At 43.6% G+C, this 18,277-nt stretch overlaps 1 protein-coding gene across 5 annotated transcripts in view; it reads right to left on the bottom strand.

Moving 5' to 3' along the window:
- Nucleotides 1-18,277, bottom strand: part of KIAA1549L (KIAA1549 like) — a 135,829-nt gene that overhangs the window by 72,810 nt on the left and 44,742 nt on the right. For 3 of the 5 annotated variants that reach the window (XM_071455233.1, XM_071455234.1, XM_071455232.1), the window contains exons 2-3: nt 4,360-4,692; nt 908-1,522 (exon numbers count right to left, since the gene is read on the bottom strand). In XM_071455233.1, coding sequence (XP_071311334.1) covers nt 908-1,522; nt 4,360-4,692 — 948 coding nt within the window. Of the gene's footprint in view, nt 1-907; nt 1,523-4,344; nt 4,693-18,277 lie in introns of all 5 variants that reach the window. The other 2 variants (XM_071455237.1, XM_071455236.1) reach the window with 2 other exon arrangements.

Below are 18,277 nucleotides of genomic sequence, written 5' to 3' on the forward strand. Positions count from 1 at the left end.
TATTTTCTATTTAGAAAGCATCTCTATGCTTTCTTTAATAAACCTATCACTATCTTCTCATTTTTCTCTTATCATTTTCAGGAAGAGTTTTTTAGCTGTGCTTGAGTACTTTCAATCATATACTGTACACAAGCTACCTTTATCTTTAGAAAGAGCTGTTGTACTCATCACACTAAATGGGGATATTTAGCAGCTAACAAACACACATCAGGTCCAAAAGCTGCTTATTTCACTGTAGCCTGCATCATGCAAGGTCACAAACTCTTTTCTGCGCCTATTCCTTGCTGAGATCTCCCAGACACACACATCTTCTGGTGCTGTGCTGCCACAAGGAGTCCATGAGAAGCCTGGGCAAGGTACCTCTCCAGGCCCCTTTAGTTCAGAGTTCTTTCAGCTAAGGAGAAGCTGCCCATGAAAAAAAGCCAGACCCAGAAGTGGCACTGTTCACATGGAAAACTCAAAATCCTCCCATTTTGAAGTGTGCAACTCTAAATGCTAAACATAATTTTCACACGGATCTGTACTGATAGAATAAGGAGTTCGTATTAGAACAGAATTAGGTTTTTGTGCATAAGCAGGGCTGAGGACCAAGGCAGGTCACTGCACTGTCCTCTCCAGCAGCACAGACTCCTCCCTGTGAAGCTGGCACCAAACCATCCCAGCTTACAGGGCTGTCCCTCCACTGCAGGTGGTCCTGCAGTGACCCCTGATCTCACCACTTCATTTGACACATTCATGTCAAAACCCACGCAAAGCCAACACCATTTCCAACTAACAGCCCTGTCCATACCCATCTCATTCGTCAGCACAGCAGATCAATCACTGCTGCCCCACGTTCCTGGGCACTGGGGTGTGTGTCTCACACCTCACAGACACAGGGGAGCCCTTCAGCAGAGGCTGCACGTACCTGTTTTCACCATCATGTTGGTAGAGAGCCGGCAATCCAGGGAGGGAGCTGCCGTCATGTTAGCGAAAGCGGCGGCTGCCGTGGTGCCGGGAGGAGCAGGGCTGAGTTCCACGGCAGGAGGGGGGAGCCTAGTTGTTTTCGCTGATGCTGTAATAGATGTCAAAGCTGCCGTCATTGTCAGTGGGGATGGGGTTGGCCTTTTGGTGATGTCTGAGCTCGGGAACTTCTGGGTGTCAGTTACTGTTGTTTCTATCTGCCTTGGTACGTGGGCTGTGGGTGCAAGTGTGGAAGCTGTGGCCGTGCTGCTCTTGGGGGTTATGAGCAGAGCTGGCGTGTCCAGAGGTGAGGCCGTCACATTTCTCGTTGCAAAAGGAAAATCTGCCTGTGTTCCTACTGAGCTCAGATCCGGTGCCAGTTTTGTGGCAGTGTTATTTTTTGTTAGTGTCAGGATCGGTGTGCTTAAAGCCATCACGGATGGCAAAGGGCTGTTTTCAGTGCCTAGAGAAAAGAAGGAAGAAGCTGGCACTGGTGAAGCTGGAGATGATTTTCTTGTTAGTGGTTTTGCTTCTGAAGTTTCTACTGTAGGTATTGCACCAGAAGATACTCCAGATAACACTGCAAGAACAGAATGGGTAAAGTTGGTTGTTGACAAAAAAGGAGACTCTATCTGTGTTGGTGATGCATGGACAGAAGTTATGATGACTTGACTGCAGAGCACTGGTGGTAGGGGTTTGCAATGGGATGCCCTTGGTAGCCTTATTAGATATGTTACTGGGAGCTAGACTATGACTTGTAGCATTTGTGTCCCACTCCTCCTCACTGAATGTGGCTGGATATTTATCAGCCATAAACAAATAACCAGGGGACTCAACTGGTTATCTGCAAATTCTGGAAAATTCCCAGAACCACTGTCTTCTCAGATAAAACATTCAAGAACATTGAGAGAGAGTTCAGCCTTCTTAACCAGAAGGCTTGGTGAGAGGGAAGGGGGACTGGGCTGGCAGTGTGCTGAGGGTGACACTGCTTCTGTTTCGGGCTGAAGCAGCCAAGCTGTCAGTGAGCTGAAAAACCAACATCGGTGCTGGCCTAATGTTACCATCAGTAATCTTTCCAGCATCACTTGTTTGGGATTCTAGAGAACTAGGGAAAGCACCTGCAGCATTAACAGGAGGCACATGGAAATGGAGAGGTGCTTTCTCATGTATACTGATAGGAACGTCTCCAACACAGAAGAAATCAGCACTGTTTTCAGCCATGTTTCCTTGCTTTTTTTTGCAGAGTGTCAGGCATTGTCAATGCAGTAGCAATGGATGAATACTGAACGGGAGATGTTTTCAGTGCAAGAGCATCTACATCAAATTCTGAAAAGTTATTCTTTTCAGGAAAGGGTAAATTTGAAATGTTTTGACTATAGGATGTATATGTATCGTTTGCTGAAGAGGTGGAGAAGAGAGGCTGGTGATTTGTATTAATTTTGTTTTGCAGACTTGACACTACTGAGTATGGTGCATAGCACTCGTCTTCCAATGGAAAAGTACTTGGAGTAACTTCCCTTTATTCCATTTGGACTGAAGTTTTTACCAAAGGAATACTAATGCCAGCTGCAGACAGCAATGCTTTATTGGTCCACGTAGAAACTGAAGTTACAACTTCGGGAAGGCTGACAGGATCTAAATTGCTTTCAGAGTCTGCATTCAAAATCCTGAAAGAGCCAGAACTGTGGCTGCCCATCACTGTTGTCATGGAAACAAGTGATGGCAGCATACCCCACGCTGGAGGCATGACAGAGGCGAGTGGCTTTTTTTTCAACTGAATGCAAAGCCTGACCAGAGGTTAAATGATTTAAAGCTCTTGGAGATTAATATTCTGCACATGGGGTCAATGAGTGGATACTCTCATCCTTCTGTCTTCATTTGCAGTTACATCTGAACTTTCTGCATCTCCAGGTGGAAGATGGGTAGTCACAAAAGCAGTAGTGGCAGAAGTATTTGTGGTAGCAGGTTCAGGTTTGGAAAGGCATACAGGGGAAGTAATTAATGGCACTGCAGCTAGATCAAGAGTCATCATGGCCATCTCCAAAAGTGTCTAGTATCCTTGATCCTGTGAGGAGTGCACAAGTTTGGATACCTGGAGAAACTTTGTGAAGCTGAGTTCCATAATGCAGAACATTATTAGCATTAAAGTTCACGGACATCTTTGCTGTCACTCCTCTTGTGAAAGGCTCTTGAGCTGTCCTTGCCACAGGAAAGCCACCAGGATTTGGGAGATCAGGGCTGAAGCAGCTGGGAGTCTCATGCTATTTGCCTGTTAAGTTCCATCACTCCAATTTCTGCAAAATTCTGATTCAGAGGCAGCAGAGGGAGGGATCTGCAGCCTGTCCTGGTTGGCTGCTGCCACCCTGGGACTGACTGTGCGTGCTGCCCCAGTAAACACTTCGTTTGTCTCCATTAGCAAGGGAGACCTTGGGCTTGTTGGAGAGGAGTGTGCTGCATTTCTAAAGAGAAAATCTGTTTTGCTTCTAAATTCTCCTACTGGCAGCACTGCACTGCGAGCGTGCTTTGCATCTGGAAAAAGTGATATTGGCAGCGAAAGGGAGGACTCTCTGCTCTGTGCTGAGCTGGAGACCTCAGCCGAGCTCTTGGAGGCTGATGACATGAAAGGTGCAGGGTGAGAGGCTGTAGTGGAATTAGTCAGTGCTGTGAAAGACTGAGGGTGATTCATTGGCGGTGTTAGATGTGGAGTACCCGCAGCATGGAAGACTGATGTGGGAACGGCTGCTTTATCCTGAAAAACTGATGATGACAGAAGAGTGGTACCACTAATTCTGCCAGTCAGTGCTGCCCTAAATGGCCCCAGTAGAAGAGACATTTTACATATTCTCATCAGGGAACCATGACAAAATTTTGGAAATTAGACATTTTACATACTCTCATCAAGGAACCATGACAAACTTTTGAAAATTACTGTCAGGGAAGACTGATGCATTTTTACCCAGGAATATCAGAATATACAGATGACAAAGAGGTCCTTTCCCACTAACTCTGTGAAATGCACTGTTGTTGATCCAATGAAAAGCATGGCCCCCATACACCAGTTGGGACCCTTCTGTGATTCACCACACTGGAATGCACCATGCTTAGAGCACTATTCCTGCTTTCACTAACCTGTGAGCTAGCTGAATCTGTGCTGAGGAAACCTTCAGGATCTGCAGACAAAGGCACTTGGATGGGCAGTACAGCTGGTTTAGAAAAGTTAATGGCATGAGGTGACTGGATTACCAATGAGGAGAATGATGGTGATGGAACAGCGGCAAGCATGTCTGATCCTGTTGTGCTTTCTCTGGAAATGGAGGGTGGTTTCTAATGGCACTGGCTGGGATGGCACAGCTGTACCCAAATGTGTCACTGGTGGTGTGGTGGGCAGTGTGGCAAACATACCAAGCTGAGGCAAACCTGTTAGAGCAGCTGTGTCATCTGCATCGTGAGACGACGGCCTCAGAGGCGACTCGGCTGAGACCTCAGCGGGTTCCTGGGGTGCACTGCTCCCACTGCCCTGGTACAGGGAGGGTGACAGGTGCATCTGATCCAAAGTCCTGGCACGGGCGCCAGTCAGCGTTGTTCTGATCATCTGAAGCAAGTCTGCGTTCTCCAAAGTCTGTCCCAGGGAAAGATCAGCTACTGAGGGAGTCTTGGTTTCTGTGGAAGGCCGTGTTGGTGATAGTATAGATCTCCAGTTAGGAAAAGATCCTGTAGAAGGAGCATCATTGACATGCTGTTGCCTGAGACCTGAAAAATAATAAGTAAAATGAGCATATTCTTCCCCCAAATGAAGTGTTGTTATCTTGTTGCTACAAATCCCAACACAAAATGCATTAAGTCTGGTAAAACAAATGAATTTTTTTTGTTGTTGTTTTTTTCAGAGTGCATAAAAATTCAGAGAAAATTTACCAAAAAAAAAAAAACCAACACAAACATGAAACCCAGTGAAAGGTTCAACACAACAGATTTTAAAGCCCTCAACTTGTTTCATCTGACAGAAGAATAAGGAAAGCTGCCTTGGCCATGCTATTCCAAAATCCTACTTTTACCAGGGATGTCTCAACATACTAAAAGACACATCCTTAAGCCTGGGACAATTCTTGAGGTTATCATGAGTCACCCTGTGTCAAAACACTGTGTGAGAAGATGAGTTTAGAAGCAGTGCAGAAAGGGAATGGGTTTTGACAAGCAAGCTTCACTGCCTTGGCATGCAGTCTGACATGGGAATAGAGTCAGCACTGGCTGTGTTCCTGCAGGATGCATCTGGAGGTGCTCATCCTGCCAGCTCTAATAACGCGTGCAATTACGGGCACAAAAGGAAGAAAATAAAACAGGGATGAACAAGAGGAGAGGGGGGCAAGATCCAAAACAAAATAGGACATTAAACACTTTTTTTTTTGACATGTGCAGATGCTCAACATATCATTTCAAGTACCAGTTTACTCTGCATTCAACACCATAATGTTCCTAGGCTTTGTTTTCTTGAAATGATTACAGTTATCCTAAAATCATAGAATGGGAACACTCACATTTGTACTAATTCAAAGATTAAGATTCACTCAAGGGTAAAATTTAAGGTGGTGGGGTTTCTTTTTCCCTTCCCCCACATCAAAACAATAGATCAAACCTCAGTCGTGGCACTTGGTACCATGCCAATCTGTGTCCCCTTGCACAGCCAAGCAGAGGGAAAACATGGAGCTAAATCCTGCCTTCCAGCTGCAGCACATCTGGATCAGACACAGGGGATGCCAACCTTCTCCACAGCCCCGTGAATAACTCAACATGATGGTGTGGAAAAGCAAGCAGAGCAGATCTTGAGACACATAAAATGGGCTGGACATTGGCTCCAGCCACCCACGAACCCAAGGGTCAGCAGACCCAACAGCACCAACTGGGATCAGCCCACATGGACAGGAGCCAGCAGCAGGAGACCTTATAGCACAAGGGAGGAGAATGGGTCATGCTGCACCTATTTAAAGCTAAGTTTCTTTCTTTCTAGAGTTTCCTTTCCTCCTAAGTTTTTACACCACCATCCTCCATATACACAGGCCACAGTAGATGATTAGAGACCAGCTCCTTCAGGTTCCCGTGTGCATTCCACAGGAATGTGCTGGAATTATGTTCAGCATTTTCTCTCTCTAAAAAAAAAAAAAAGAAAACTCAAAACAATGCGAGATCTCCCATTTTATCCCTGTATTTAAGAGTTTTATTAAGCCATGGTGAAAAACAGCCATTACTATCTCCTTCACTGAGATGCAAGAATACTTATAGTCTCCAGAAACAATTTGGTTTGAGAAGCAGCTCCAGGATGGGCAACAGAACAGAGTTCTGCCCTCCAAGCAACCAAAGTCCCCAGACCTTCCACTTGACACAGGTTAACTTGTACACAGCTGATCTGGAGAAAAGCAAAGGGAGGGAGACACAGAGCCACATATGGCAAGGAGGGACAAGCAGGGGAACAGGGAGCCCAATCCACTTTTATGGAGCTGCTCCAGAAGGTCAGCAGGCTGGACAGGAGGCTGCAGAGTTCACCAGGGAACTTGAGTCCACCAGGAGAAGTTTGCAGCACAGAAGGGACATTTTTGTACTTGGGCCTTGGGTGCTGATGTGTCCTCAGGGGGACTGGAGACTGGTGTGGCCTGGTTTCTGATACTCTCCATGCTCCACCCTGTGTTGGAAGGCACATTGTGTTCTAGACTGTGTTTTGGTGGCTTTTCCTTCCTTGTGAGTCTGGCAGATTTTTAACAGAAGGTAGGAAAGAAGATGAGATGAATTTTGCTCAGCTAGACTGGATTCAAACACGTGCCTGAAATTAAGAAGTAGCTGATGTGCTTTGCAAAACCAGACTTTAGGCAACTTGCAGCTTAAATATCTCTGCTGGTGAAGTCATCATTACCCAACCTGTTGCACCTCTGACTGTCTTGTTTCACCAGAACTGAAAAATGACTGGAAAGCCTTCATGTGGGATTTCTTTTAGCACTTAGTCCTAGAACTAATCTAGCACAAGTCCTAAAGGGGACTTGAGCAAGTCAATGTTTTCTACTTTTCCAAAACAGCAAAACCTGTCAGCATCAATCCTCTCACAGACTGCACCATTCTTCACACATTTCTTCACACATTGGTTTAATGAGAATGATTACAAGCAAAGAGACAACATAAAACTCAAAAAAGCATTGATGTTACCTCATATTGACAAGAAGTGAAGAAAAGTTCAAATATTGCAAAGAAGATAAAACACCAAATAAAAATATCCTCTAGCCACTTCTTTATTCCAGTCCTTCAGTTCTTGTTCCCTCCATTCCCTACCAAATGCCAGCTTCTCTGTTCATGCCCATTAATGAAGTCAAGCTCCCGAGTTACTGAAGCATTAAGAAAATTACACAATTTGCTGCAACCTATGTGTGATGCTGCATTCCACTGCAGCAGATTTTCTTTCATTCTATGCCTATGGAAAGATATTGATTGCCAGCATCTGTTTCAAACTGCCATAAATTCAGCATCCTGGTAGGAACCAGACAGACACAACACATGGAGTTGAAACTGAAGGATGTACTCTGTGCTTGAGAATTGTTAGGATAGCCCCAAGCACTACAGCTCCCTATCAAAAACTGTGCAAACCAGGACTGCATCATGGAAAAAAGGGCAGGCAGGAAAACATTGCACTTCTTAATCTATCAACAGCTGAGCACACTTGATGAAGGAGGAGACAACCAATTCAAATCAACAGGAAAGCCACAATGAGAGCTCCCCACAGCATGCACTGTGCACTGAGCCACTGCTGGTACACACCAGTAGCTGCTCCTCCTGCCTCTAGATTACCTGTTATTCTTTCATATCCCAGCCTACTGATGAACCACCACCTGCAACCATCCCAAAATCCATCTAGCAGTAACCTCATTACAACAGCCATCACTGATGAGGCACCTTTCCATTAGCAATAATGAGGAACATTTCCAATATGCCAGAGCAGGAAGTTAAAAATCAGTCCAGTTTGGAGAAAACCACGTTTTCTACATTTCTGAGCACTTCTGTGCACACCTAAAGGCGTGATAAGGACCCTCACCTCTCCCCTTTAATAAAGTGAGGGCCCCCATGAGGGAGGTGTAGGATGCCTCGAGGGCACCCCTCACCTTCTCTTCTCTAGGCTGAGCAAGCCAAGGGACTTCAGTCACTTCCTCCACATCTTGCCCTCAAGGTCTTTCATCACCTTCATCACTCTAACAATGTCCTTCTGCCACTTCTGAGTCAATACAAAATATCAGCTCAAAGGCATCTTCAACAACAGAAGATTGTTGTTGTCTCAACTTTGGTTGCATTACTTACAGATCACCTGGATTGATAACATTTAAAAGTGAAGCTGATAAAGAGCACTCTCAGAAATTTTATTGCTGACAAATTTTATATGACTGACAAAGACATCTTCCCCATTATATGTCAAGTATGTATCTTTTCATAACCTTCAGCATACAGAGGACAGAATTTCAATTTTCCAATCAAATTGCTTAAATTATTCATTTTTGAGACAAAAAAATAAAAAGACCAAAAGAAAAAAGACCCAAAAAAATGACAAAAAAGTCCCCAACTGCTATTAAGTACTGTAAAGGCTAAATTTTAGGAATAAAATAATACCTATATAAGACTAGTTGTAGCCATATAAAGCACAGCAGAAATCCAAACATAAGCAATCCAAACATAAATCAATCAGCCCTCAGGTAGAGTACCTCCAAAGATACCTTATAAAAAATCAGACTGTGAGAAATACAATTGCTTGCAAACAAACACTTCAGCTAAGCCTTTGAGAATGTCTCCCAAACATTCTCCTGGGAAAGCTGGCAGGCCAAGCCTTGGACATGGGCAAGGTTGAGAACTGGCTGGATGGCTGGGCCCAGAGAGTGGTGGGGATGGTGCCACATCCAGCTGGGGACAGTCATTAGGGATCAGTGTTTATTATCTTCAAATAAAAAATATTTAAAGATAGCAAACTAACCTGTTTATTATCTTTATTGATGGTCTTGGTGAGGAGATCAAGGGTATCCTTGGGAAGTTCACAGGCAGCATTAAGTTGGGCTGGAGTGTTGAACTGCTGGAGGGTAGGAGGCCCCTGCAGAGGGATCTGGACACACTGGAGGCCTGAGATGAGGCCAACAGGATGAGGTTCAGAAAGGTGAAGTACGAGGTCCTCTGCTTGAGTCACAACAACCCCATGGAGTGATCCAGGCTGGGGGAGGAGTGACTGGAAAGGGAAAAGGAGCTGGGGGTGCTGGTCAACAGCAGCTGAATACAAGCCAGGGTGTGCCCAGGTGGGCAAGGAGACCAATGGCACCTGGTGTGGATCAGAAATATCCAGCAGGAGCAGGGCAGGCTGTCCCCCTGTACTGGGCACTGTGTCCAGTTCTGGGCCCCTCAGGAAAATGTCCAGAGAAGGGCAATAAAACTTGTAAAGGGTCTGAAGGAGCAGCTGAGGAAACTGAGAGTGTTCAGCCTGGAGAAAAGGAGGCTTGAGGTGACCTTATCACTCTCTAGAACTGCCTGACAGAAGGGTGGAGACAGGTGGGGATCGGCCTCTCCTCCAAGGCAACCGGTGACAGGAGGAGAGGACACAGAATCACACAGAATCACAGAACAATGAGGTTGGAAGAGGCCTCTAAGATCAGGGAGTCCAACCAATGCCCTAAGACCTCAACTAGACTATAGCACCAAGTGCCATGTCCAGTCTTTTTTTAAACACATCCAGAGATGGTGATTCTACTACCTCCTTGGGAAGAGCATTCCAGCACATTATCATTCTTTTGGTGAAAATTTTTTTCCTAATATCCAACCTAAACCTTCCCTGACATAGCTGGAGCCTGTGTCCTCTGGTTCTGTCAGTGCTGCCTGGTGGAAGAGACCAATCCCACTTGTCTACAGCCTCCCTTCAGGAAGATGTAGAGAGCAATGAGGTCACCTCTAAGCCTCCTCTTCTCCAGGCTAAACACCCCCAGTTCCTTCAAATATTCCTAACAGGGTTTGTGTTCCAAGCCCCTCACCAGCCTTGTTGCCCTCCTCTGGATGTGCTTGAGCATCTCAACATCCTTCCCAACCTGAGGGGCCCTTCCTAAACTGACATGGCCTCAAGCTGCACCAGGAGAGGTCCAGGTTGGACACAGCAGGAATTGCTTCACAGAAAGGGCTGTCCAGCATTGGAAGGGGCTGCCCAGGGAGGTGGTGGAGTCCCCATCCCTGGGAGTGTTCAAGAAATGGCTCAATGAGGCACTTAGTGCTGTGGTTTAGTTGGCATGGTGATGGTTTGGCCAAAGGTTGAACCCAATGATCTCAGGAGTCTTTTCCAACCTTCATGATTCTAGGATTCAAGAGGAACAACAAACCACCTACAAGTATTGCTGAGAGACCCTTCAGCACTTAACCCCACTCTATCCAGTACCAGATAGGGCTCTCCCAGGGCTACACCTTCTCTTTTTCTTTAAAACAATGCCACTAACATACCAAAAAAAGCATTTTTTTTCCTTCTCAAAAGTACAATGCTTCCCACTTACTATTGTTTTGCCACAAGAGATTGAGTGCCCAAAGGTCAGATATGACTGGTAGGGGATACGATAAGAAAATTAACAGAATTAACAGAAATTAACAGTAATCTCTTTTACACCAGTGGAAAAATGTACACCCTAATCACAGGGTTCTGCAATTTACTTCCATTGAAGAGCATTAAGCCTACACTCTATGATGATAGCACCACTTCAGAGTTTTCCTAATGCTGTCATTTTTTTTCATTATTCATTAAGAGTTTACAATTGGAAAAATGGCACAAAAATACAGATTTCATGAGCCAAAGGATGTGAAATACACTAAGAACAAAAATACAAATGCTCAGCAAAGCATTTATAAAAATAGCTATGTAGCATATCAAAATCTTGCTCACTGTACAGAATGGCAAAAACTATGCCTTCATCATATGTTATCCCAATTATACATGGATGAGATCATTACATCACAACCTATGTATCCCATACATCTCATCACTCCACAGGCCTTTGCAGCTTAATTACACACTTTTTGCAAAACAATTAACAAGTTTTCTAGCCCTGACAACAAGCCAACCTACAAGACACGTATCCTGAGTCCTGGTTCCCACAGGCCAAGCCACGCCTGCTCCTCTGGTCAGTGTGCTTTGTGCTCACCCTCCAGAAAATCTGCTTGGAGGGACCACCAGCGTCACACTGGAAGGGAGAACAAAGGTGGTTTTGGCAGCTGCCAAACCCACAGCTACCACAGCAGGAAAGGATGGTGGAGAGCCAGAGAAAACTGCAAAAGAGGGAAGGTAAAGAAACCAGAAAACTAAATCCTGTTCTTCACAGGTATCTCATTAATATCCATTTTTTTCAGGCAGATTCTAGGAAAAGTTAAGTGTTTCAACATACACCTTCTCACATTTGTTTCAGCTGTAACTTTTCCCAGATTAGATCTTGACCTTCCAAACCCAAAATTCTGTCCTGATGGATGTAAACCCAGATTATTTTACCAACAGCTGAGATTGTTTACATGCTAGCTGTTGGAACCCTGGATGCTAAGAATTTCAGACTTTCTGTGCTGAAAGGCACAGACCCTCAAGAGAACACTGCATTTGACTTGAGGCTGTGGAGAAGGCTTCCAAAATGGAATTATAGAACTGGGGTTGTGGGTATGGAGTTTGAATAGAAGTGTGTAATATCACATGGTGGGAAACTTAGAGTTTAAGGTTTTAGGATATAGTAATATATGTAAAGCTGAGATGGAGGTTTTAGGGTCAATGGAGGTTTTTATCAATGTCTACAAGAGCCAGACAGTAAAAAACAACCATTACATCAAAAAAAAAAGCCCTTTTTCCAGTGATCTTAAAAAATTATAACTGAAAACTATTATTAATTTATTTTTGACAACCAGGAAAAAAATATTTTTCCTGATACCATCAGAATTCTGTTGAAATGAAACAGTTTTACTGTGAGGGAAAATCTCTGTGAGGAGATTGAGACACTGCACAAGGTTTCCTTCTCAACAAACAAAAGTTTGGACTTCATAACAAATAATAGAAAAACGTTAGGGCACAATATTTGGTCATTTCAATTGCACTGCCATGTGTTTATACACATGAAAACCAAAGCAGAAATTTTCTGTTTGAGATGGTGGTGAACTTTCCTTGCCCTCACAGTGTAAGTTCCCTTTGGGTCCCAACGCTCCAGCACCACATCAGGGACAACCTCTTGGCTATCAATTAAAATACAGGGCTGCAAGGAAAATGCACTTTTTGCCAAAAAAGCTTTTGGCATGGCCTGTCTTGCTGGCTTGCCCGGCCCAAACAGGGATCCCAGCTGCAGGGATTCGGGAGCTCCACGACTGTCACCAGCCCTGCTCTGGGAAGCCACAGGCAGCTGTGACTTGTCCCAAGTGCCAGCCTGGCCTGGGGCTCCAAAGTGCCCCCTCTGCCTCCCAGGAGGCACTGCTGGGAGGCTTTAATCTGCTCCAGCAGCGAGAGGGAGGTTTTGAGCAGTGCAATGGTCAGCCAGGGTGAGAAAACCACGCTCTGGTGGCAGTGGGGACAACTCTGCCAGCAGTGATTCCAGCAGCATCATCGGTGGCATTCACATTTACTGGAAAAATCCCTTCATCCAGGATTTTTCTCCTGGGAAACTGAGGAGCCCCAGAGAAAAAGGAAAAAAATAATTATCTGATTTGCTTCTCCTGTGTTTTGCTGCTTTGGAATGTGTTTGGAGATTGTTTCATTGGATTCTGCTGTGAGTTGTTTTCACTCAGTGGCCAATCAGTGTCGAGATTCTAGAAGGATTCACAAGTTTTCATTGTTATCCTTTTAGCCTTCTGTAAGTATCCTTTCTGTATTCTTTAGTATAGTTTAGTATAGTATTCTTTAATATAATATAGTATCATAAAATAATAAATTAGCCTTCTGAGAACATGGAGTCAGATTCATTCCTTCCTTCATTTGGGAGCAGCCCAAATACAATAATCATCTGCACGCTGGATTCAGAGCAGATGCTCAGCTGGATCCTTAGGAAATGAGAGTGCAAGGGAGGAGGATTCATCACCACACCATGCCACGGGATAACTGCACAAAATCACACAGAAACCACAACCTGCAGCAATGTGTTTGAACAACTCAGGCCACGTTGTGCCCCAGCCAAACTGTTTGTAGTTATTCCTATCAGAGCCCTCTGCAATGCATCAAGGTTACCAAGACATAAATTGTGCAAAATTAAGAAAGAAAAGGCTGAGAAGCAGAATGCCAAGACCACAAGAACTGGATAAAAGAGGGTGGTGAAGCACCTGGACTGTAACCAGTCCCATACTCTGAGGAGTGCAAGCAGAACCCGTGGACAAGACAGAGGCACCAATCAGGAAATGTGTGTGCAGCAGTTCTAGAATGTATCAATAGTGCATCATGTAAACAATAAATGGCTTCTGCTTAATCATACTGGCTAGTTGTCCAGGAGTCCTGATTCCCTGCAAGAAGCTGCTCTGAGGGCTCTGCCCTTGAGCCTGCTGAACCTCCCCATGATCATTTCTGCCTGAGCTGATCTGGTTTTTCAAATGATTGAAGTGAATAAATGATGTGTACATGTATGTATTTGTTATTATTTTATGTATTTATTTTTTAAATTTTAATTAATTTTTAGTGCTTTTTCAGCAACACTTTGAGGATCAATACCTTTGTGAGCCTGACAACCTGCTTTAGCATGCTGCTTACCTCTTTATTTGTAAACATACATTTGCACAAACCTTTGCAAAGGAATTGTGTTTATTCAGGAAAGTTGCTGTAGACACTGCTAGCATCAGCATTAATGATTTAATGAACAATGTAGCAAAAAATTTCAAGGTCATTTGGGAGCATACCGACAGCAAAGCTGCCAGTTCTCCTGCTATTTTACCTTGAGTTTTACAATATTTGAGAGGCTTTTCATGGGAAAAACAAAAGAAACACACCCCAAAAAATATTAAGTAAAACACACTATATTAGTAGTTGATTTTTCATTCTTTACATGGAAATTCTGAATTATTGAAATTGTGGGGGAAAAAAGAAAGCTAAATTGTTTTTAAATGACATGATTTTTAAGCATATGACATTTTCACAGGACTGGTTAAAGTTATTTACTTATTTTAAATTTCCAGAGCTAGGATAGACTAAAAGGATGGCATCAAATTCTCAAAAAGCATGAGAAGAGTTTGGGTTGCAAACTCTGATCTTCTCAGGCTCTGGAGTGAGGCAGAGCCAAAGAAGCCAATAACAGTAATAGTAGTACAGCTTTATTATTATATGCAACAGAAATATGTATTTTCTTAACTAGAAGCTACTCCTTTAATAAAGCTTTCAGAATTTAAACTCCCCACCAAAGTCAGCACAAAAGGAGACAGAAGAGAGCTCCTACTAAAAGCCCTTTAGATTATTCTCCAAAGGAAAAAAATAAAACTGTTGTTTGCAGAACTTTCCTAAAGAAACGACAGTGCTTCCAAAAGGTTGAACTGTGGGCCAAATTACATAATACAATATATTCTGACATGCTTGTTGAGCAATTGTGAATGTTCCCTTGAGCCAAAAAGCTTTCTGCTCACCAACCCAGGAACATCTTCAAGGGAACATTTGAGGCCACAGCCCAGGAGCAGAGAAGACCCTCTGGACCAGGAGCAGCGCAGCCAACACCTCCCCCCAGAAGTGAGACCCAACCTGGGGCTGCAGGAGCAGGAGGCTAAACCAGGACACCAAAACAAGGATGTGCAGGTATATTCATACATTCACATGGCTCCTGACATGCCTGGGGTGCCAGAGGGGCCACAGCTCAGCAGAGGGGAGGTGACAAACAGGCTGGCAGCACCAGCACCTTCAGCCACTGCTGCTGCTAACTGAGCTCAGGGGTTAGCACCCTCATTCTTATTAATTTCAACTTCTTTCAGAGCTTTGGAGTCCCAGTTTGTGGAGGTAACACTCATACACACACACACACACAAGCTCTGTGAGCTTTTCAGTGCCTATTTCAGGCCAAGATGTGGAGGGCAGGCAGGGAGGCTGTGCCCTGGGCAGCCCTGTGCTTCCCCTGGGGGCAGATCCTGTTTGGGCTCTGTTCCAGCAGATAACCAGGAGAGAAGTTATTCCTGCCTTAGGAGAGATGCAATCTCGGAGGTGCCAAGCTCACAGCATCAACACAAGGACCCAGGTTCCCACCATGCCTTTTGCTGCTTTTCCAGCTCTTTCCACTGCCTGTGATGAAGGATAAAGAGGTGAAGACCAGGAAAGAAATGTAGGTCACACACAGAAGTATCCTGCTTTCTCTGTCTGCACAGGGTTCAATATTGCCCCAGTGATAATGCTTTCAAAGTACAGAAGTCTCTGCCCTTAAAAAAAAAATATTATATTGATTTTTAGATTAGAAAGCTTTCAGGTCATACTGAAGAGAGGGTGAGAAAAGAGCAAATGACATACCATTTTTTAAAAAATGCAACAAAATAATCAAATCCAAATTCCATTTTCTCTTCAAGATCTGCACCAAAAAACCAGTGTTTACCCATCCTGGCATACAATGTGATTACTGAACCCAAAAAAGTGCAGTCTATTGCACAGCCCCAAAAGGGAGAAAGGTTAAAATACTGAATATATGAATGATCCAATAGACAAATATTGACTTGAAATTTTGGGCATTCTTCTTTGGAGGGGAATCCTCCTTATGACCATGGATGGGACTACAAACATAAGGTGTTGCTGGAAAAGAGTCCACAAAAAATGCATGTTTTTTCTTAGATTAGAAAAACCCTATTCTGGAGCAGGATAGACAGCACTGAAGGTAAGGGACAGCACTGAAAGCTGCTTTATAAGGCTTTGGGATTTTCCTCTCTCCCCACTTTAAAAGGACAGAAACTTGGGAAAAAGTCAATAATACAACACAAAAGAAAAATACAACACCTTGTTCTTCCTTACATATAGACTTTTCAAAAATTATTCATTTTAAAGCAATCTCTTTTTAAAAAAAAATCTGATTTTTGTTTTTTAGTTCAATATTGCCCTTTGATTCCTACCTTTTACAAATGTAGCAAAGGCCCAGTCCCAAATAGGGAAAAACACTCTCATGTGGAGCAAACTTTCAGCTTCCAGGAAGCAGTCAGAGAACATCCTGAGGTCAAGTCATGATGACAGGCAGCAATAAAATTCTCCTGAACAACAAATCAGCCTGCAACTTTGCTATGACCTGCTGCGGGTGTTCAACACAAAGTGCAATATCCTTTACACATTCATGAACTGTGCATATCAACTAGCTAATTAATTCTTAAGCTCCTTGTCTGTTCTACAGTAAACAAAGACTTGGCTCAGGCTAGAAACTATCATGAAGCTGTTTAAAAGTTATTTCTATTTTCTATGACTTTCACTGTGCACAGCCCATTAGTCTTTATTTTCAGGGTCTTTTCTTTGCTGCATAAAAGTGTCAATAGCTCAGGTTTCTAACAATATGTTGCCTCATTCTCTTTTATCACCTCTTGGAAACAAATGCAAATATTTATCTCTACTGTCCAGAACAAAAAAATCAGCCACACTCATGGACAGAGAACAAGAGGCTAAAAGCAGCAAGGGAGAGCCCAGTCACTGATGGCAAAACTGTTAAAAAACTGCCCAGTCAAATCTCACTTTTCAGTCCAAAATCCAGAAGAAGCATCACACAGATGCAAATATTTGAGAATTGCTTTTGAATCTGAAAAATCAATAGGAACCTTGGCAAACTGTGGGGTTCGCAAAAACGCTGCAGAATTACTTTAGCGCCCAGCCCAGCTGCAGGGAGCTCCCCTGGGAGCAATGAACACTCAAATCACCACCAGGACAAGGTGTCTGCACCTGCTTCTCACCTATTTCCTGCAAAAATGATGGATCTGTCTGAATCATTTGGGATTTTAATTCCCAGGTATCCAAGCAGCAAACCCAAAACTCAGGAAGAGCCAAACACAGGGATAAAGCAGGTGGATGCACCCAAAGGCAGCAGCTCTGTGCTTGCATTGGCTGCCTAAGCACAAAAAATGTCACAACTAATGGGTGTTGTGGTGTGAAGAAGTTGATTCTTCTCCCTGAGATAAAGGCATTAGCATTTTCTGTCAGATCATTAGACAACATCTTCCCTGTGAAATGACAGGAGCCCTAAAAAAAACATTTAAAAAAGCAGGATCACTGCTACAGGGCCAACAATATTCCACTAATAGCTGAAGTCACTTTTAATTGTAAATGGTTAACCATTATCCAGTGACCAGCTGGTTTCTCAAAAATCAGACACTGCCTGGAAGAAAGGGCATTATTAGAAAGAAAAGATGATGCCATTTCCAGATGGTGAAAAGCACTGCACAAATTGCTAGGTCTCCTGATTCAACTCTCCAAGGTACAGGAAAAAGATTTGAGGCTTTTGAATGGAGAGTAAGTAAAATATTCCCTCTGAAAAGTTCAAAACAAAACCAAATAAGATGCATTTTTCCCTCCACAGTAATATGAGTTTCTTGGCTGCCTTCTGCTGTGCTTGCTCGTGGAACTCACATGCTCCATCACACTGAATGGCAAACATGGCTCTGGTAGGGCAGAAATCAAAAATCTTCCCCTTGCATCCCCAGCTGAACCCCATCTTTTTGACTTCTAGCTTAACTCAGAATTAAACCCCCAAAAATCCCATCTCTGTGACCCACTTTGGGTACTGCCACAATATTTCTTGTCACTTGATTGCTGCTCTTTTCTGCTAAAGTTTCAGAAGATTCTGTTCTCCAAAAATTTCTGGGAGCTATTTCTAAAAACAGCCTCCAACAAAAGCAGACCCTAATTTCTTCCCAGCCACTCAGTTAATCTTTAGGGGCATGCACAGTCACTTCTAACAAAAAGAGAAAGACGATGCCATACTCAGACAGGCTTTTCCTTTGTACACACACTGTGGAAACATTTTGCATTCATGTCAGTATAACTGAATATCTGGATTTTAAAGCCCTCAGCCCAGCCAGGATTTTAGGAGCTTTACTGCTACACTGTCAAACACATGCACTATGTAGTATTTAAGAAGGTTTTCCATTAATCTGCTCTATGCTGGTATTTTTATTGAAATGAGCTCATTCAAATGAGATAGGGATAACCAGGGGAACTAAAGAATACAGGTTATTTCTTAAAAATTAAATAGATATATGAAGGGAAAAGGCATGGGGGAAGAAGGTGCTAAAACTTTCAGGTCATGCAGCCATTTATTATTCATTTTATTCAATTAAGAGTTTAATCAGTCAAAGGATCAGCATTAAGATCCAAGTACCTGATGCTACAAAAAAGCAACCCTGACCATCCAAGGCT

The sequence above is a fragment of the Agelaius tricolor genome, unplaced genomic scaffold (genome assembly GCF_023055355.1).
Source record: "Agelaius tricolor isolate 1412-34295 unplaced genomic scaffold, bAgeTri1.0.p SCAF_46, whole genome shotgun sequence".
In the NCBI taxonomy this organism is placed as follows: Eukaryota; Metazoa; Chordata; class Aves; order Passeriformes; family Icteridae; genus Agelaius; species Agelaius tricolor.